The sequence below is a fragment of the Procambarus clarkii genome, chromosome 75 (genome assembly GCF_040958095.1).
Source record: "Procambarus clarkii isolate CNS0578487 chromosome 75, FALCON_Pclarkii_2.0, whole genome shotgun sequence".
Lineage (NCBI taxonomy): Eukaryota > Metazoa > Arthropoda > Malacostraca > Decapoda > Cambaridae > Procambarus > Procambarus clarkii.
The window spans coordinates 17,542,831-17,564,803 of record NC_091224.1 but is presented as its reverse complement, the minus strand read 5'-3'; the positions used below and the strand labels follow the sequence as shown (position 1 = coordinate 17,564,803).

The 21,973-nt window shown below is 44.3% G+C and overlaps 1 protein-coding gene across 1 annotated transcript in view; it reads right to left on the bottom strand.

Annotated features, from left to right (window-relative positions):
- Positions 1–15,758: 15,758 nt before the first annotated feature.
- The window catches only part of LOC123771817 (variant surface antigen E-like), a 23,582-nt gene continuing 17,367 nt past the window's right edge, over positions 15,759–21,973 (bottom strand). The window contains exon 3 of the mRNA XM_045764543.2: positions 15,759–16,643. Coding sequence (XP_045620499.2) covers positions 15,759–16,643 — 885 coding nt within the window. The remainder of the gene's footprint in view (positions 16,644–21,973) is intronic.

Here is a 21,973-nt window from a genome sequence, read left to right as displayed (position 1 = left end):
GTATGTATGTCAATATGTGTATACTCACCTATTTGAACTCAAATATTTGTGCCCTTCAGGATCGAGCTTTAGGTCTTAACCTAAAGAGCCTCACTTCTGCCATATTTATGTATCACTTCTATTTTTGAAATTATGAATGAAGTTTACATCTATATATAGTTCATTCCCTTCACTAACTACACTTACGAAAAAATTAAAACTTTCTAACATGTCTATTACTCATTCTCTCAAGTTTTCATCCATGCCCTTGGGATCTTTTCGTATTAATTTTCAACAAATCTTCGTTTTTTCTAATCTGCCAGTCCGCGCCTAAACATTTTCGCTCTCTCTTATGTCTCCTCTATCACTTCACTTTTTTTTTGCAGCGTCATCTTAACATTCCTTCCCTCCGCCCATCCCAAATCCTTATCCTGACCCCCTTCCCAGTGCTATATATTCGTAATGGCTTGGCCCTTTACCCCTGATAGTTCCTTCCTTCCAGCAACGTCATGTCTAGTTTTTTCAGTCTTTCTTCATACTCATTCCCTCCCTTTGGAACAAGCCTCGTTGCAAACCTCTGAAGCTTTTCTGGTTGGCGGTGTTCAGTGATCTAACGACCTTCTTATTTAGGTTCATGATTAATGTCTTGACTTTTTGTCACTGTAATGTGTTGACTTTTGTCACTGTAATGTGCTGACTTTTGTCACTGTAATGTGCTGACTTTTGTCATTGTAATGTGCTGACTTTTGTCATTGTAATGTGCTGACTTTTGTCACTGTAATGTGTTGACTTTTGTCATTGTAATGTGTTGACTTTTGTCATTGTAATGTGTTGACTTTTGTCATTGTAATGTGCTGACTTTTGTCATTGTAATGTGTTGACTTTTGTCATTGTAATGTGTTGACTTTTGTCATTGTAATGTGTTGACTTTTGTCATTGTAATGTGTTGACTTTTGTCATTGTAATGTGTTGACTTTTGTCATTGTAATGTTCTGACTTTTGTCATTGTAATGTGTTGACTTTTGTCATTGTAATGTTCTGAGGTTATTCTTATTATATGAACTTCCGGAGTACAGCTTGTTGAACAAAATAGCTTGTGTAGTGTAGTATAGTGTAGGGAGGTGTAGTGTAGGGAGGTGTAGTGTAGTGAGGTATAGTGTAGTGAGGTGTAGTGTAGTGAGGTGTAGTGTAGGGAGGTGTAGTGTAGGGAGGTGTAGTGTAGTGTAGGGAGGTGTAGTGTAGTGTAGGGAGGTGTAGTGTAGTGTAGGGAGGTGTAGTGTAGTGTAGGGAGGTGTAGTGTAGTGTAGGGAGGTGTAGTGTAGTGAGGTGTAGTGTAGTGAGGTGTAGTGTACTGTAGTGTAGGAAGGTGTAGTGTACTGTAGTGTAGGGAGGTGTAGTGTAGTGTAGGGAGGTGTAGTGTAGTGAGGTGTAGTGTAGTGTAGGGAGATGTAGTGTAGGGAAGTGTAGTGTAGTGTAGGGAAGTGTAGTGTAGTGTAGGGAAGTGTAGTGTAGTGTAGGGAGGTGTAGTGTAGTGTAGGGAGGTGTAGTGTAGTGTAGGGAGGTGTAGTGTAGTGTAGGGAGGTGTAGTGTAGTGTAGGGAGGTGTAGTGTAGTGTAGGGAGGTGTAGTGTAGTGTAGGGAGGTGTAGTGTAGGAAAGTGTAGTGTAGGGAAGTGTAGTGTAGGGAGGTGTGGTGTAGTGTAGTGTAGGGAAGTGTAGTGTAGGGAAGTGTAGTGTAGTGTAGGGAAGTGTAGTGTAGGGAAGTGTAGTGTAGTGTAGGGAAGTGTAGTGTAGGGAAGTGTAGTGTAGGGAAGTGTAGTGTAGTGTAGGGAAGTGTAGTGTAGGGAAGTGTAGTGTAGTGTAGGGAGGTGTAGTGTAGTGAGGTGTAGTGTAGTGTAGGGAAGTGTTAGGCTTGGTGTTACACTCACCACAAGATCGTTACATGAAGGTACTTTTCCCTTCATTGCGTACTCTCCTTTTTGATATGCTGACACCCCTTACCATTTCCATCACATTGCAATTACTTGTGTCTAACTCTAGTAGCCATTTATCGAATTACATTTGTCGGTTTTACCTATTTACTGTTAGGTGATCAGGGCCATCAGGTAAAAGAAACTCTACCCCATTTGTTTCCCGCCTAGTCCGGGAATTGAACCCGGGCCCTTGGGACTACGACTCACGAGGGCTGTATGCTCGGTTATAAGGCCCTGTGTGTACTCATCTAGTAGTTGTATTCACCTAGTTGTGCTTGCGGGGTTTGAACTTCGACTCTTTAGTCCCGACTCTCAACTGTCAATCAACTGGTGTATAGATTCCTGAGCCTACTGGGCTCAATCATACCTATATTTGAAAATGTGTATGGAGTCAGCCTCCACCACAATACTTCCTAGTGCATTCCATTTATTAACTACTCTGACACTGAAAAAAAAATTCTTTCTGACGTCTCTGTGGCTCATCTGGGTACTACGTTTCCACCTGTGTCCCCTTGATCGTGTCCCACCCTTGCTGAAGAGTTTGTCTTTGTCCACCCTGTCAATTCCCCTGAGAATTTTGTAGGTGGTTATCATGTCTCCCCTTACTCTTCTGTTTTCCTGGGACGTGAGGTTCAGCTCCTTTAGCCTTTCCTCGTAGGTCATACCTCTCTGTTCCGGGACGAGTCTGGTGGCATACCGTTGAATCTTCTCTAACTTTGTCTTGTGTTTAACTAGGTATGGACTCCAGGCAGGAGGTGCATATTCCAGGATTGGTCTGACATAAGTGGTATACAGGGTCCTGAACGCTTCCTTACACAAGTTTCAAAAGGCAGTTCTTATGTTGACCAACCTAGCATATGCCGCTGATGATATCCTTTTGATGTGGGCCACTGGGGACATGTTCGGTATGATATCAAACCCCAGATCTTTCTCTCTATTTGACTCTTGCAGGATTTCACCTCCCAGATGGTGCCTTGTGTTCAGCCTTCTGCTCCCTTCGCCTAATTTCATTACTTCACACGTTCTTGAGTTGAACTTTAGCAGCCATTTTCTAGACCATTCCTCCAGTTTGTCCAGGTCATCCTGTAGTCTTTGTCTATCTTCATCTGTCTTCATTCTTCACATAATTTTTGCATCATCAGCAATCATTGAGAGGAATGAGTCTAAACCCTTCGAAAGATCGTTTACATATATTAGAAACAGAATGAGTCCAAGTACTGAGCCCTGTGGGACTCCGCTGGTGACATCTCGCCATTAATGTCTCTCCCCTCACAGTTACTCGCTGTTTCCTGTTGCTTAAATACTACCTTATCCACTGGAGCACCTTCCCTCTTACTTCTGCCTGTTGCTCCAACTTTTTTAACAGACTTTTATGGGGTACTGTGTCAAAGGCTTTCTGGCAGTCCAAGACAACGCAGTCTGCCTACCATTCACTTTCTTGCCTAATTGTTGTTGCCTGGTCATAGAATTCTATTAAACCTGTGAGGCACGATTTGCCATCGCTGAACCCATGTTGGTGATGGGTTACAAAGTTATTTCCCTCCAGATGCTCTATGAGCCTTTTCCTCACGATCTTTTCCATCACCTTGCATGGTATACAAGTTAGGGAAACTGGCCTGTAGTTCAATGCCTCTTGCCTGTCACACTTTTTGTGTATTGGGACTACGTTAGCTGTCTTCCAACTTTCCGGTAGGTCTCCTGTTTCCAGTGACCTGTTATGCACAATAGAGTGGCACACTTAGTGTTTCTGCACCTTCTTTTAGTATCCACAGTGAGATTCTGTCAGGCCCAACAGCCTTTGTCACATTCAGCTCCAACAGATTCCTTTTGACCTCATCATTGGCGACGTTTAATTCCTCCAAGGTTGCTTGGTTTGCCTCCTCATTTAGTGCAGGGGCTTCTTGTTTTTTTTGTGAAGACTCCTGAAATCTCTTGTTGAGTTCTTCACACACCTTCATATCTTTCTCTGTGTATCTGTTCTCTCCTTTTCTCAGTTTCATCACTTGTTCCTTCACTGCTGTTTTCCTCCTGATGTGGGTGTGGAGCAGCTTTGGTTGGGTCTTGGCTTTACTCACGATGTCATTTTCATACTGTCTCTCTGCTTCCCTCCTCACTCTGATGTACTCATTTCTGGCCCTCTGGTATCTCTCTCTGCCCTCCGGTGTTCTGTTATTTCTGTAGTTTCTCTATGTTATTTTATTCAGTTGCTTCATTACCTTACATTCCTGGTTGAACCATGGATTCGTCTGTTGCTTTTCGATTTTCTTCTTTTGGACGGGGATAAACCTGTCTGCAGCTTCCTGGCACTTCTGGATGACATAATCCATCTTATCCTGTACAGTCTTGTCTCTAAGTTCTGTTTCCCATGGTATTCCCCTGAGGAAGTTTCTCATCTCGTTATGTTTTCCTCTTCGGTAATTTAGCTTTTTTCCCTCCGATCCTATCCTTCGATAGGTTATTCCCACCTCCACCAAGTACTCAAATGTCAATACACTGTGGTCACTCATTCCTATGGGGCTTCAACTTTGACTTCCCTTATTTCTGACTCATTCAGAGTGAATATCTGGTCGAGTCTAGCTGGTTTATCATTGCCTCTCATTCATGTGCGTTCCCTGACGTGTTGGCTCAGAAAGTTTCTTGTTGCTACTTCCAAGAGTTTAGCTCACTATGTATCTGCATCACCATGTGGGTCCCCATTCTCCCAGTCTATCTTTCCATGGTTGAAATTGCCAATGATTAAGAGTCTTGAGCCATTCCTGTAGGCAACTAAAGCTGCTCTCTCTATTTTATTATTGGTTGCCATGTTGTTCCTATCAAACTCCTGTCTAGGTCTTCTGTCATTTAGGGGAGGGTTGTAAATGACTGTCACTATTATCTTAGGTCCACCCATTGTTATAGTTCCTGTTATGTGATCTCTGAACCCGTCACAGCCCGGAACTTCCATCTCGTCAAAACTCCAGTCCAGTGTTTGTGTGTGTGTATTCACCTAGTTGTATTCACCTAGGTGTGCTTGCGGGGGTTGAGACCGCCTCTCAATTGTCAATCAACTGTTTCTACTACTACTACTATTTTTTTTCACACCACACACACACACACCAGGAAGCAGCCCGTGACAGCTGACTAACTCCCAGGTACCTATTTACTACTAGGTAACAGGGGCATAGGGTGAAAGAAACTGCCCATCGTTTCCTTGCCGGCGCCCGGGATCGAAGCCGGAACCACAGGATCACGTGTACAGCGTGCTGTCCGCTCGGCCACCGGCTCCCTGTGTGTGTGTGTGTGTGTGTGTGTGTGTGTGTGTGTGTGTGTGTGTGTGCGTGCGTGCGTGCGTGCGCGTGCGTGCGTGCGTGCGACTACATCATTCATCAGCCCCGCCCTGGAAGAGGGCGCGCTCCTGGACACACTAAGGAGAGCGCTCAGATTACTAAGTGCAGAATATGGTGAGGACGACGGGCATATTACACCAGCTGAACAACCTCTTGCGGGGTGCTCTTTTACGCCCTGAGACGCTTTTGTGCTATTGAGTTTGTGAATTGTGGAAGTTAAACAACACACACACACACACACACCAACACACACACACACACACACACACACACACAGCAACAAAGGGTGTGTCTTGCAACGAGACAAAGTTCAGGTCAGTGGCCACGTGGCTTCTCCCCACCATGACGCCTGCACCCCGCGCTCTCCTGCTGGAAGAATAACTTTAATATCACTAAGACGCAACTGTGTTCCCCTCCCTCCCCTCAAACGTACCCCATACCCACCCACGCCACCGTTCTCTTCCCCATTAACCCCACCCATCCGTCCTCCCCCTATACTCCATTTCACCTACCCGTCCCTCCTCCCCCATACCCCTAACGTCCACCCTTTCCGCCTCCTCCACCGAACTCATCCACCCATTTAAATATATATATTTAATTGCGTATATATTACGTGGATATTAGACTCAATAACATGGTACGAATATGATGACCAAACCTCACGCCAGAAGATGAGGAGACGACGACGTTTCGGTCCGTCGCGGACCATTGTCAAGTAGATTGTCGATTATCACAATCGTCTTGACAATGGTCCAGGATGGACCGAAACGTCGTCGTCTTCTCATCTTCTAGTGTGTGATTTGGTCATCATATCTTCAGCCACGTTATTGTGACTCATCGTCTGCATCGTACGAATAGTCTCAATTACACTGTAAGATTGGACTCGATAACATCGTAAGATTAGACACAATAACACTCTTAACTTTAGGAGCAATAACATCACTCCACATTGTGGGAGATTCATCACGGCCACACGAATGATTCAGCGTTTACAGGCCAGTAAGGGGCATATAGGACCTTGCCTGAGCATCTCGTGCCTCCGAGAGGTTCATTAAGGGCAAGCCAAGGGAGTTATGTTCCATCAAGTGTTTCTCTCCTGCAGTAGTTATTAAGTTCGTCACGTCTCGGAACCGCTTGTAATATGACATTCATTGCAGGAGGGGGGGAGGGAGAGAGAGAGAGAGAGAGAGAGAGAGAGAGAGAGAGAGAGAGAGAGAGAGAGAGAGAGAGAGAGAGAGAGACAGACAGAGAGAGAGAGAGAGAGACAGACAGAGAGAGAGGGGGAGAGAGAGAGAGAGAGAGAGAGAGAGAGAGAGAGAGAGAGAGAGAGAGAGAGAGAGAGAGAGAGAGAGAGAGAGAGAGAGAGACAGAGACAGACAGAGACAGACAGAGAGAGAGGGGGAGAGAGAGAGAGAGAGAGAGGTCGCCTTTCGTAATCTTGTTTCGGGGAATTAATTTCATTGCTTGACGTTACAGAACGTGTGACAGGAATATTCCGACCTATTTGGGTTTAATAAGCTGGTGTTTAACGTAGATTATTTAATTGAATTTTATATTCCGTTTAAGCTGTGTCTGGTTTAAGGATTTTTTTTCCCTATTAGTATCTTAGGATTATCGGTTTACTAAATTTTAAATGTGACCCTAGGGGTATATAAATGGGTTCTGTGGCACAGTGGTCTAAGTCCTCGACCCACAATCGAGGATACCAGGTTTGATCCCAGGGCAAAAATGATTGTTAAGTTTCCTTTTACCTGATGATAATACGCAGCTGTTGTGGCTTGCATCATAAGGATTCGAATAAGCCTAAGGACAGGGCTCCTGTCTCCGACTTCGGGAATCGTAAGCCCTTTGAGTCAACGGGCACTCTAAAGTAATATATGGAAAGGCTTACCACATCTATTTCGGGTGAAAATATAGATTAATTTGTACTTGATCACCTTGGCGGACGATAGATCTTACAGACACTTGATCTTGCCTAACCAAACCTAATCTAACCAAACAAAATTTAACCTGACTTAATTTAATCTATATGTCATGTCTTGAACATTGTGGATACTTTCATATTGGACACTTGAAATCTGGAAGACCAGGAGTGGGAGAGGGATGAGGGGAGTGGAGGAGGGGAGAGAGCAAAGGGAGAGGGGAGAGGGAAGGGAGGGGAAGAACGGTGAGATAAGGGAGTGGAACATGGGTGAATTAAGGGAGAGGAAGAGAGGAGATGAAAGGGAGTGGAAGAGGGGAGAGGGAAAGGAGTGAAAGAGGGGAGAGGGAAGGGAGTGGAAGAGGGGAGAGGGAAGGGAGTGGAAGAGGGGAGAGGGAAGGGAGTGGAAGAGGGGAGAGGGAAGGGAGTGGAAGAGGGGAGAGGGAAGGGAGTGGAAGAGGGGAGAGGGAAGGGAGTGGAGAGGGAAGGGAGTGGAGAGGGAAGGGAGTGGAGAGGGAAGGGAGTGGAGAGGGAAGGGAGTGGAGAGGGAAGGGAGTGGAGAGGGAAGGGAGTGGAGAGGGAAGGGAGTGGAGAGGGAAGGGAGTGGAGAGGGAAGGGAGTGGAGAGGGAAGGGAGTGGAGAGGGAAGGGTGTGGAGAGGGAAGGGTGTGGAGAGGATAGGGAGGGGACGGGTCATGAATCAGAGAGAAGGGAAGGGAAAGGAGGGGGGAGTATGAGTGAATAATTAAAGGAGCTTAATAATCTTCTTTACGTGGTAACATTAATTATTCCAAACGGGAACTGTGGACTATTAAAATAATTAAGAGAAACACTTTAGTTTAAACTGAGAATTGGGAGATTATTTCCTTAATTCATGTTATCAGACTTGAAGAAACTCACTCTGGCAAAAATTATATCCCAGGAGAATTACTTTAAACCCGCACTGTAGGGAACTGGGGGGACTTGGGGGGGGGGCCCCTTAACCACTTAGGAAAACATTGGTATGATTGACAACCAATGTTCTGACTGCCTTAGTAGGTGAATAAGTTCACGTTAGCTGCCATTATCCCGTATTTTCTCCAATAAAGATGAACAGAAAAATCATACTAGAACAACCACCAGAGGGTAGTTTTAGACTCGCTAGTCTATTGTTATCAAGTTCCGGCAATAGAACGTAAAGCCTTTGTTATTGGGACAGAGTAATTATGTCTCAAATGTCTTTAATAATGTGTCTCTGTTACTTGGACATAAATTAAGGAATTGTTAAAAACACTGTAATTGAATTTATAAAACGACTTTATTTTGATAAAAGCGTTTTGACTTTATCAGATTGTGAGAATTTATCATTCTCACAATCGACTTGAGAATGGTCCAGGACGGACCGAAACGTCGTCATCCTTTCACCTTCGAGTGTGTGGTCTGGTCAACTTACTTCAGCCACGTTATTGTGACTCATCGCCTGCAAGCGCCTTTATTGTATCACACCACTTCTGACACCGAGTAAATCTTTGCACTCCACCCGAAGACCACATCTCTCTCTCCACCAAACACACACAAGTAGTAAAACACACACACACACACACACGTCATTCTTCACTCTGCCATAGTGGGCTCCTTGGACGGCTCTCACTACACTGTGCCTTTTCAATTGGTCTCGACAACCATACTGAAACTTTCATCTCTTTATACAGATGGGCCTCACCTAGGAGGGGGGGGGGAGGGGTGATGGACGACCCCATCACTGATGGAGGCTCTCAACCCGTCCTCTTACTGGCCCCGTCCATTCAACCCGTCCTCTTACTGGCCCCGTCCATTCAACCCGTCCACATACAAATTACGTCGCTTTTCGGTCGTATGAGCACTCAGGCTAAAAATCGACGTAATTAAAAATTAAAAAGGCTCACAAAAATGACGTGCTGTCCCGTTTTCTGTTTAGGGTAGTCTGGCTTAGGCTGTTAGGAGAGGAACGTTCAATTAACGGTTTTCATGACGTTTTCAAATCTTAGGATAACTTCCTTCCATCCTAACCTACCAGAGGACACTTAACTTGCTGTTTTGGAGAAAAAAAATATAAAATTTAATTTTTAATTCCATTTTGAATTACGTCGATATTTGGCCGTAGCGCAAACGAGCGAAAAGCGACGTAAGTGACACTAGTACACCTTGATACTAGTACGCCTTGACACTAGTACACCTTGACACACTAGTACATCTTGACACTAGTATGTCTTGACACTAGTACGCCTTGACACTAGTACACCTTGACACTAGTACACCTTGACACTAGTACACCTTGACACACAAGTACATCTTGACACGAGTACACCTTGACACTAGTACGCCTTGACACTAGTGTGCCTTGACACACTAGTACACCTTGACACTAGTACACCTTGACACTAGTACACCTTGACACTAGTACACCTTGACACTAATATGCCTTGACACTAGTACGCCTTGACACTAGTACGCCTTGACACTAGTACACCTTGACACACTAGTACATCTTGACACGAGTACACCTTGACACACTAGTACATCTTGACACGAGTACGCCTTGACACTAGTACGCCTTGACACTAGTACACCTTGACACACTAGTACGCCTTGACACTAGTACACCTTGACACACTAGTACATCTTGACACTAGTACGCCTTGACAAAGGCCTCATGACTCCACATTCCTCGGCTCTAGCACCTCCCACCATCCTCACTCTACCTCCACACACGCTTCTCATACCTACTCCTAAATATCACCAATACTCACATATGCTCATCACTTATCCGTTGTTACACAAGTGTCTCCTCTCCAGGGGATCAATTGTCATCTCTCTACGGTTCTATTGTCTCTTCTCTACAGTTCAGGAGCCAGATTCACGAAAGCACTTACGCAAGAACTTACGAACCTGTATATTTTTCTCAATCTTTGGCGGCTTTGTTTCCAATTATTAAATAGTTAATGAGCTCCGAAGCACCAGGAGGCTGTTTATAACAATATCAACAGTTGATTGGGAAGTTTTCATGCTTGTAAACTGTTTAATAAATGTAACCATAGCCATCAAAGATTAAGGAAAGATATACACGTTCGTAAGTGCTTGCGTAAGTGCTTTTGTGAATCTGGCTCCAGCTTATCACAGAGCAGCAGACCAACATTAGGAAACTTACAACGCTGGCTGGAAATGAAGTACGGGGCAGTCACGTCCTGAAACTGCATTTTAAACATTGACCGAAACTCAATGATAACTTGATGTAATCAATTGTTATCTTCAAACTTCATGCCATCACAAAGATTACCGATTCAGCACAATAGGAATATATTTTTCACGTGTTTTCCAGTCTGATCATTCATATTGTCAATCACAATTATATCACCAAAACTGTAAATAAATCCAATTTGGTGTATAGGAATCTTGGTCCATAAGTCTGGGCACTCAAGTCTTATTCTGTGTTTTCTGCATCTAAATGTTATATGGATGAAAGAATCTTACAAATTTTCGACTCCTTGATCATTATACAACGGGTCATAATTTAAATGGCGTCATATATGGTGTCATAGTTTCCCAATACACATGAAACAAGAGGAGAAAGTGACAATGTTGCGGTGTGTCCTGTACCCTTATTATGTCACCTTCAAATGACACAGGACAGGTCGAAACGTTGTCATTTTCTTGTCATGTGGGTGGGTTGGATCATTTTATTTTAGGACCCGTTATTGAGACCCATTTTCTTCGTAAGGGACCACTGTTGTGTTTTTTAATTCAATCATATGTTTGATGGTTATATACGAGGGTGACAACAGAGTCCGTTCTCTTAAAAATGACGTCACTTTTGGCCCGTATGCGTGCTATGGCCAAATTTGGACGTAATTTGAAATGAAATCGACTCAAAAAAGTGACGTACTGTCCCGTTTTCTCTCTGAGTCGTTCGGCTTACTCGGTAAGGTTTGAAGAGGAAACTTTCAATTAACGTTTTTCATAACGTTTTGAAACTTTATGAGAATTTCCTGCCCACCTAGCCTACCAGAGGACCCTTAACTTACTGTTGTTGAAAAAAAATCCCAAATTTATTTTCATTTTATTTCATTCTCTAATTACGTCCACTTTCGGCCATACTGGTAAACGGCCAAAAGCGACGTTATTTTTAAGAGGACAGGTTGACAACAGTCTGTTCTCTTCCCAAGTCAGTGGAAGGAAAAGCTGAACGATTTCCGCTTTCTTTAAGCTTCTCTGGCAAGTATGTTAATTCAAGCTGCACAGTGCTCAAATAGGAGTCATGTTCTCCCGTGGCCTACGGTTTACCAAAAAAGTCATAAGCTGTAGGAGATTGTACCCGTGATGAACAGGCATCAATGTGCACACTAAAAGACGAAATCGAACCTCTTGAACAAATCCACAAGGGCCGTGACGAGGATTCGAACCTGGGTCCGGAAGCATCCCAGACACTGCCTTAATCGACTGAGCTACGACAGGGTAGTCGTAGATCTACCCTTGTGGATTTGTTCATGTGATGCATCACGTTAGTGTGATCTCTGTGTATCGAACCTCTTACCTCCACTGTCTTGCCTGACACCCAATCACAACTGGGGCTTGCATCCCTTATCGAGCTCACAGACCTCCGCAACTCGGTCTATTTTCAATCCAGCTTGATCTTTTCACAAAGCATTGATAGAGCTCTTGTTCACATAGTATTTGGTAATGGTTCGTGGGGTAAATGAACCAAGTAGCTCGCCCAGAAATAATTCATTTATTTTCTTGAAGAAATGGGGAGTGAGGGGTTAATTCATATTTAATTTTTCGAATTCTAAACTATTAGAGAACATCCAATGTGCAATGAATAAAGCGCAATACTGCAAGAATGTAATAAAGTTTTCTTCAATATAAATTAATTTCTTGAATTCTCGCAAATCCCTGTCGACCTGAAGAGCCAGGAGACGGTAGCCTTTTATATACCAAATGAACGTTGTCAAATTAACACTCTGCTTTCCGTATTGCAAAGTAACCCAGTGACCGTAGAAACTCATGATAAACCTACTCCAATGTAAGTAAAATCATGCTAGGTCGGTTACCTGAGTTACTCCCAATGTAACAAAGAGTTCCTAGTCATTTCTATAACCTAGAAGTCCTAGAGTGACTCATTTAGTGACTCTTTGAAGTCAGTCAGTCCCAGGGAGTACATCAATACTTAGGTTATAATTTGATTTACAGACGACTGGTTGAGTCCTTACAAGCATCGTCATAGTTAAGACGGCGGTCATTATCTTCAAGATGTCTTCGATCACTATAGGGTCCTGCGGAACAGTGAAAGGCAAAGTCGTCTTCTACTGATCATCATCATCCTCTTTTTTTTCAATTTTTTTCAAATTATATTATTCCTTCTCCATTTATTTACGGATTGTTTTCTAATTATACTAATTCTCTTCTTCTTCTTCTTCTTCTTCTTTTTTTTGCAAAATCCTCCATTTATTTTTCCTAGTCTTCGTCTTATGAATTAGTCATCTAATGACATTTTCATTTTTAACTCGTGTTTCGTTAGTTAATGTTCGTCACTTGCACCTGTCCTTGATTATCTTACAAATTTTCCTAATATGTTAAATCTGGGCATTATTTAACTATTCCTTCTCTCTTTTTTTCCCGCCAAACTCTCACCTTTTCTAACATTTATATCTTTCAACAGTCATCTCTTTTTATCAATTTTATCAATCAGTATTATTTTCCTTTTCATTTATTATCTTGTTCTCATCATCATTTATTATTTCATCATTTTTTTAACAAATTATGTCTCATCATTCGCCGATTCATCAAATCAATCCAAGTATGAATATTGATATCTCTCTTGTTTGTTTAAATTCTTGATTACCTGTTCTTCTCCAGCCTTACCAGTCTTTCTATTTAACCGTAAGCATGGCTAATCTTAACGTCCCAGTCCTCAGCCTGAGGCTTGACGGCTGAGTGGACAGCGCTCTGTATTTGTAATCCTAAGGTTCCGGGTTCGATTCCTGGCGGAGCCGGAAACAAATGGGCAGAGTTTCTTGATTATATGTTTCTCGCCGGCGCCCGGGATCGATCCCGGGACCACAGGATTACAAATTCAGCGTGCTGTCCGCTCGGCCGACCGGCTCCCTAATGTCAGGAAGATTTAAAATATATTTCATGGACTTGAAATGAGAATACAACATTATTTCTTACTAGCATTCGTTTCATTTGTGACTTTTTTCGCTTTCTAATTAGCAAATGTTTGCTTTCTAATTTGCTTTCTAATTAGCAAATGTTTGCTTTCTAATTTGCTTTCTAATTAGCAAATGTTTGCTTTCTAATTTGCTTTCTAATTAGCAAATTAGCAAACCTGTCACTAATTAGCAAATGTTGGTCTCTTTATGTGGTCTTAAGTCCATTGGCTCTGTAAGGCTTTAGGGGCCTCTTGCTCTGTAGGGCTTTAGAGGCCTCTTGCTCTGTAGGGCTTTAGAGGCCCCTTGCTCTGTAGGGCTTTAGATGCCCCTTGCTCTGTAGGGCTTTAGGGGCCACTTGCTCTTTAGGGCTTTAGAGGCCCCTTGCTCTGTAGGGCTTTAGGGGCCTCTTGCTCTGTAGGGCTTTAGGGGCCCCTTGCTCTGTAGGGCTTTAGGGGCCCCCTTGCTCTGTAGGGCTTTAGGGGCCCCTTGCTCTGTAGGGCTTTAGGGGCCCCTTGCTCTGTAGGGCTTTAGGGGCCCCTTGCTCTGTAGGGCTTTAGAGGCCTCTTGCTCTGTAGGGCTTTAGAGGCTTCTTGCTCTGTAGGGCTTTAGATGCCCCTTGCTCAGTAGGGCTTTAGGGGCCACTTGCTCTTTAGGGCTTTAGAGGCCACTTGCTTTGTAGAGCTTTAGGGGCCCCTTGCTCTGTAGGGCTTTAGGGGCCCCTTGCTCTGTAGGGCTTTAGGGGCCCCTTGCTCTGTAGGGCTTTAGAGGCCACTTGCTCTGTAGAGCTTTAGGGGCCCCTTGCTCTGTAGGGCTTTAGGGGCCACTTGCTCTTTAGGGCTTTAGGGCCCCTTGCTCTGTAGGGCTTTAGGGGCCCCTTGCTCTGTAGGGCTTTAGAGGCCACTTGCTTTGTAGAGCTTTAGGGGCCCCTTGCTCTGTAGGGCTTTAGGGGCCCCTTGCTCTGTAGGGCTTTAGGGGCCCCTTGCTCTGTAGGGCTTTAGAGGCCACTTGCTCTGTAGAGCTTTAGGGGCCCCTTGCTCTGTAGGGCTTTAGGGGCCACTTGCTCTTTAGGGCTTTAGGGCCCCTTGCTCTGTAGGGCTTTTGAAGCCACTTGCTCTCTAGGGCTTTAGAAGCCACTTGCTCTATAGGGCTTTAGAGGCCCATTGCTCTGTAGGGCTTTAGGTGCCAACCACAACAGCTTACTGACCTGCCAGCAAGTATTCATTAGCCCCTAACTATAGTCAACAAGTAAATTCTCAGTGTATTTGCACCGACAAATACAAGTATACACCTCTCAGTATCATGACATTTGGCTGGTCTTTTCAATTAAATACAGTTGTATAAATTATGTACAGTTGTATAAATTATATACAGTTGTATAAATTATATACAGTTTTATACATTATATACAGTAGGATAAATTCTCATTACAGCTTGATTTTTTTTTTAACAAATTGTCTATACTTTGTTGATATAAGTGTAGTTCTTTGTCCATTTTACTTGTTGCTTTTGCAGATGACACTTAATTATTTGTTGTTAATAGGTTGGCGTTTGCATCAACTCTGATAATGTGACGAAACATTGTGAACTCTTGCGATAGAATCGGTATTAATTAATCATTGCCTTTTCTTGTGATATCAGTGTCGTATTTTATGTTCACGTTTGTACACAATACATCGTTCACCTCCTGGTTGGCGAGGCCTCTTGGGGAAGATAGAAGAGTCCTTTGGTAAAGAAGAAAGCAACGTCTTGCTCATCTAGAGGAAGATGTTGGCACGTCTTGTTCTTGTAGAGGAAGATGTTGGCACGTCTTGTTCTTGTAGAGGAAGATGTGGGCCCGTCTCGTTCATCTAGAGGAAGATGTGGGCACGTCTCGTTCATCTAGAGGAAGATGTGGGCACGTCTCGTTCATCTAGAGGAAGATGTGGACACGTCGTATTCTTGTAGAGGAAGATGTTGGCCCATCTTCATCTTTTTGGGGAAAGAAGAGGCAACGTCTTAAGATGTTACCTCAGCATTTTTTTTGTCCTAAACTCCGCTAAAGATTAGATCCATTATTATTTTATTTTCTTGTCTGATTTCATTCGTCTTCACTGTCTACTATTTTCTCTGGCTGTACTTCTCGTGATCCAAATAATAATTACCTTTAATATTTCAACACAAACAGACTAATGTGTAGGTTTATGGTGCCTTTGAGAATAATGGCAGCGTCACTCAGTTTGGTGAGGTTAATCACCGATTGGTCTGATCAGAGGTTGGATTGGTAATTGGGCAGAAGTTTCCCAGTAAATCCTCTAAATTATATATATTGATTATATAAAAAAATGTCTATAACGCTGCCAATGATGATCAATAATATATGGAATCTTTAGTAACAGATCATTCTTCATTCATTCCTTCACCCGTTGCAACATGTATCATTGACGAGGATGCCAGGCTGCTGGGAGATGGGTGGGCGGGGGGAAGATGCAGCCTCCGCGCCGACTCTTTCATTCTCACGCGAGATCACTGCTAATACTGTTGAAAAATCTACCTCTTCGGCCACAGAGCTTTTGTACTTGGCAGCATTATGCTCCTGGTTCTTGGTTGTGGTTCTTGGTGGTGGTCCTTGGTGGTCCTTGGTGGTGGTCCTTGGGTGTGGTCCTTGGTGGTGGTCCTTGGGTGTGGTACTTGGTGGTGGTCCTTGGGTGTGGTACTTGGTGGTGGTCCTTGGGTGTGGTCCTTGGTTGTGGTCCTTGGGTGTGGTTCTTGGTTGTGGTACTTCGGGGTGGTCCTTGGTTGTGGTCCTTGGGTGTGGTTCTTGGTTGTGGTCCTTGGTTGTGGTCCTTGGTTGTGGTCTTTGGTTGTGGTCCTTGTGGGTGGTCCTTGGTTGTGGTCCTTGGGTGTGGTTCTTGGTTGTGGTCCTTGGTTGTGGTCTTTGGTTGTGGTCCTTGGTTGTGGTCCGTGGTTGTGGTCCTTGGGTGTGGTCCGTGGTTGTGGTCCTTGGGTGTGGTCCGTGGTTGTGGTCCTTGGGAGTGGTCCGTGGTTGTGGTCCTTGGGTGTGGTCCGTGGTTGTGGTCCTTGGGTGTGGTCCTTGGGTGTGGTCCGTGGTTGTGGTCCTTGGGTGTGGTCCGTGGTTGTGGTCCTTGGGTGTGGTCCTTGGGTGTGGTCCGTGGTTGTGGTCCTTGGAAGTGGTCCGTGGTTGTGGTCCTTGGGTGTGGTCCGTGGGTGTGGTCCTTGGGGGTGGTCCGTGGTTGTGGTCCTTGGGTCTGGTCCTTGGCCCAACAGCCTTTGAAACATTCAGCTTGAACAGATTTTTTTTGACCGCATCACTGGTGAGGTAAATTTCCTCCAAGGTTGTTCGGTTTGCCTCCTCATTTAATGCAGGGACCTCTCCTTGTTCTATTGTGAAAACCTCCTGGAATCTCTTGTTGAGTTCTTCACACACCTCTTTGTCGTTCTCTATGTATCTGTTCTCCCCTTTTCTCAGTTTCATCACGTGTTCCTTCACTGCTGTTTTTCTCCTGATGTGGCTGTGGAGCAGCTTTGGTTGGGTCTTGGCTTTACGCGCGATGTCATTTTCGTACTGTCTCTTTGCTTCTCTCCTCACTCTGAGGTACTCATGTCTGGCCCTCTGGTATCTCTCCCTGCTCTCTGGTGTTCTGTTGTTCCTGTAGTTTCACCATGTTCTTTTACTCAATTGCTTCGCTGCTGCACATTCCTGGTTGAATGTCGCATTCCCCAGATTCTTCTGTTGCTCTTCATTTTTTACTTTATGGACTGGGATAAACCTGTCTGCAGCCTCCTGACACTTCTGAGTGACATAATCCATCATATCCTGTACAGTATTTTCTCTGAGTTCTGTTTCCCATGGTATTCCCGTTAGGAAGTTCCTCATCTCGTCATATTTTCCTCTTCGGTAATTTAGTCTTTTTCCTTCCAATCCCATCCTTGGATAGGTTATCCCTACTTCTACCAGATTCTCAAGTATCAATACACTGTTGTTACTCTTTCCTATGGGGGCATCATATTTGACTTTCCTTATTTCTGAGCCATTTAAGGTGAAAATCAGGTCGAGTTTAGCTGGTCCGTCATTTCCTCTCATTCTTGTGGGCCCTTTGACATGTTGGCTCAGAAAGTTCCTTGTACTCACTTCCAAAAGTTTAGATCTCCACGTGTCTTCACCTCCATGTGGGTCCCCATTCTCCCAGTCTATCTTTCCATGGTTGAAATCGCTCATGATTAAGAGTCTGGATCCATTCCTGCAAGCAACTGAAGCCGCTCTCTCTATTATGTTAATGGTAGTCATGTTGTTTCTGTCGAACTCTTGTCTGGGTCTTCTGTCATTTAATGGAGGGTTGTAAATGACTGCCACTATTATCTTAGGTCCACCCATTGTCATAGTTCCTGTTATGTAATCTCTGAATCCGTTGCCGCCCGGAATTTCCATCTCTTCAAAGCTCCAGTCTTTCCTTATCAGCAGAGCCGCCACTCCTCCTCTCCCGTCTCTCTCTTTCCTTACTATATAAAAGTCCTTTGGAAACACAGCATTTGTTATGACTCCTGACAATTTTGTTTCTGTGAGTCCTATTACATCTGGGTTTTCTTCCTGCTCCCTTTCTGCCAGTTCACTTGCTTTGTTGGTAATCCCATCGATGTTTGAGTACATTACCTTGAAGCTCACTTTCCTATGTCCATTTTCAGCCACCCTCCCCACTAGTGCAGGAAGCTGTTCCATGGGAATTGCTGCTTGGGTAGGTTCATCCTCCTGTGGGGTAGTTACCAGGGGTTCTGAGGGAGGTGGGGTGGAGGGGAAGGAGGGGCAGGGGGAGGATGGCTTAGAACTGGGGTGGGGGGATGGAGGACTTAGTTCGTGTCTGGGCCGGCTTGAGGCAGGAGGAAGACCAGGGGGTGGGAGGGAAGGGGGTACTCGGGGTAGGGAAGGTGGAATTGGGTGGAATGGTGGAACTCCCCACCTATAGGGTGGTGAGTTGGGATGTTGTAGTCCCCTCTGGGGTTCCCGAGGTGCTGGGTTGGGGTTCCACACTCCCCCCTGGCATTGCTGGGTTCGGGGTTGAGGTTCCCTGGCTCCCTCCCCTCAGCCTGCGCCTTTTCCTTGCATCTGCTGTCTGTATTATCTCTGTCCTGGTCATGTCCCTCTGAAGGAATACCTGAATAATTCGTTACATATTTCAGTTTGCTCTTTTTTGCTAGTATGTCCTCTTTGATGCACTCGTTTTTTAGCACTACCTTGATCAACCGGTCTTTGTCTTTGTTGTACTGGCCAATCCGGAAAAACTTTTCTATGTTTCAGCCCTTTCCAGACCTCCTTTAGTATCCCTGCTACTGCAGCTTTGTCCTTAGACGTCCATTCTTCCCTTGTGGAACCCTCTTGTTCCTTAACACCTATCACAACTACAGCTCTTTTCCTTTCCAGTAACTGGCTCGTGCATCTAGCTGCCTCCTCTGAGGTTACTGCTTTCATTACAACTTCCTTGACTGTGGACATTCCTCCTGGGCCCTTCAGCATTTCAGCAAAGGTGGCACACATTGTAGGGGTCCCTGCCATTGCTACATCTCCTGCTACCTGGGGGTTGGTCCCCTGGGCCACAGTCTGATGAGATCCTTTTTTTTAGGTTTGTTATCTCTTCTTGCGCTGCCTTTAGTTCATTCTGCAGTGTATTTATGAGTCCTCTCATGTCTTTCAGTTCCTGAGTGATTTCCCTCCATGCGCGAACAGTCATCTTCATGTATGACTCGTCCTGTTCCTCTCCTCCACCTGTGTTCTGTTTTCTTACCATCCTGCTTGATCCCTTTTCTTTTCCCTAGCGTTTGTTAGTCTACACTAACATCAGTGTGTGTGTGTGTGTGTGTGTGTGTGTGTGTGTGTGTGTGTGTGTGTGTGTGTGTGTGTGTGTGTGTGTGTGTGTGTGTGTGTGTGTGGGCAGAGAGGAGGGGGAAGAGGAAGGAGTGGTAGAGAGAGGAAGGAGAGGGGGAGAGAGGAAGGAGAGAGGGGGAGAGGAAGGATAGAGGAAGGGGAGGGAGATAGAGGAAGGAGAGGGGGAGAGAGAGGGGGAGGGTAGGGAGAGTGGGGGAGAGCGAGGGAGGAGAGGGAGAGAGGAGGAGAGAGGGAGATCGGGAAAGAAGGAGAGAAAGTGTGGGGAGTGGGAGGGGGGGGGAGAGTATTGCGTTAGTGAGATGGGGGGGTAAGAGAGGGGGTGGATTATGAGTGAGGTCTTATCCCCTTTCCACGAAAGGTGTTAATCCTTTCTAGCCTAGCTGGACGTTTGTGTTTGTGTGTGTTTGTTTTTGCGTGTGCGTGCGTGTGTGCTTGCAAACGTACGTGTGCGCGCTTGCAAACGTACGAGTGCGTGCGTGCGTGTGTGTGTTACGGGGGTCCCGTAAATGTCAACCTCTACCCAAAATGAGCCACTTTGAGATTTTAAATGTATATGATATACTGAACAAGAACTTGATAATATTTTACCTCTGTATACCTGAAGAATTGACGAGAGAGGGATACCTGCCTGTCAGCCTCCCGCTCACACAACCAGGTGAGTGATCCGTCGTCGCCTCCCACGTGGTGATTCACTAATCCAGTAGATTGGTGATGGCGGTTCTTCTCTATCTAACACAAATCTCTGGAGTCAGTCACTGTATCGGTATGTCTGTTGTGTTACAGTTCACCAATTCACTGTACCACTGATCACTTGACCCAATATGTAAACAAAGCCACGTGGGCCCTCCCACGTGGCCTGTCTGGTGAACACAAAGTTCTAGTGATATCACTGTATTTTTCTTACCTATTCGCGGCGGTTATACGCTTTGTGGTACCCTTAGATCTGTTATCTGTCACTGTAGCCTTAATTAACCCCAAAATATTGGCGTGTATTGCAGCGTGTGACCCCAGCGACCCCTCCCTGCGCAACCCGTTCTCGCAAATTCGTAAAGTCAATATTGACTTATTAACTACGTGCATAGGTGATATACTAAACATAATAGATACCCCTAAAAAGATTCATAGAAAACACAGACCTTACCTAACCTTGTTAGTATCTTAAGATAAGCATCTTATTGCTTCGTAATTACAATTATTACTTAACCTATACCTATTATAGGTTAGGTAATAATTGTAATTACGAAGCAATAAGATGCTTATCTTAAGATACTAACAAGGTTAGGTAAGGTCGGTGTTTTCTATGAATCTTTTTAAGGGTATCTATTATGTTAAGTATGTCACCTATGCACATATTTAATAAGTAAATATTGACTTATTAAATTTGCGAGAACGGGTTGCCCTGCGCGGCTGGGTCGACTCGGCTTGTGGTCCTTGGTTGTGGTCCTTGGATGTGGTCCTTGGTTGTGGTCCTTGGGTGTGGTCCTTGGTTGTGATCCTTGGGTGTGGTCCTTGGGTGTGGTCCTTGGGTGTGGTCCTTGGGTGTGGTCCTTGGGTGTGGTCCTTGGGTGTGGTCCTTGGGTGTATCTAGTGTTCATATTTGAGAATGAATGACGGAATGCCCGTCATTTGTTAGAGGTTAATTACCAGGGATTTCAAGTTCATTTAACTAATAATTTGTTTTAATTCCTATCTGCTCTTTGTGAGAAAACATTTCAGTCTTCAGACTGCTTCAGTGTGCTATTATGTGTTTACCTTCTACAAATGCTTCCACAGTATCTAGTACTGTGTCTGGGTTTTCCATTTTAATGACTTCAATTGTCTTAATTTCTGCAGTTGGGCTTTTTCTCGCTCTCGAGAAATCCCTCCATATATTTCCAGTTTTTTTTATGAGTTCTTTGGTTACATATGCTGCCTACTAACACCTTTCTTCCTTCTCTCATATATTAATGTTTTAGGAGTCCAGTGTGAGATCTTAGGAAGTTCTGTCTCTCAAGCTCTAACGTTTTAAGTTAGGAATTCTTTGTTAAGCCGTGATTGTTTAAGGTGTTTGAATGATTTTAATCATTAATGTAAAAATTGGGTTGGATATAACCTCGGAGCCTCCAAACTCCTTGTAAGTTCGAGTAGATTTCAGGTTGTGTTGCTGTATTTTTTTTAGCACATCGTTGTGTAGTGGGTAATATGCGCGTCTGGGGTGACCCACGACGAGAGTTTGAGTCCGCCGGCCTGCTCCAGGGGGGGGGGGGGGGGGGTTCTCGTAGATACATCACCATATTGTGATTTCAGCGCAAATGTTCTCCCCTGGTTGCACTCTGATAGCTGAGAGTAATTGACACTCATTAGTGTAGGTAGATGTTCAATTTTCACACCCAAACTCTTTAATCTTTAATTAATTTAACCAATAGCATCGAGTCTGTCTAGCTTTGTGAAGTGTTGTATGGGATTTGATATACAGATTTACGTCTGTCTTTCATAAACAGTGTTCGAGGTGTCTTTTTACATAGTGTCATTAATTTACCTTTACAATGTGGGGATAGTAAACCTTTTCAATTAGTGTTTATGGTAATGAACTGTTATATACTCGTCTTTGTCACTAATTATTATTTAATATCTTCTTTTATTTATGTGGCGAAATGCATTTTAAAAATAGGCTGTTACTGCTTCCATATTCTTTCGAAAATTGACAAGTACGAATCATAATTGTAACTGATATTTCTTACGCATTTAAGTTGTGT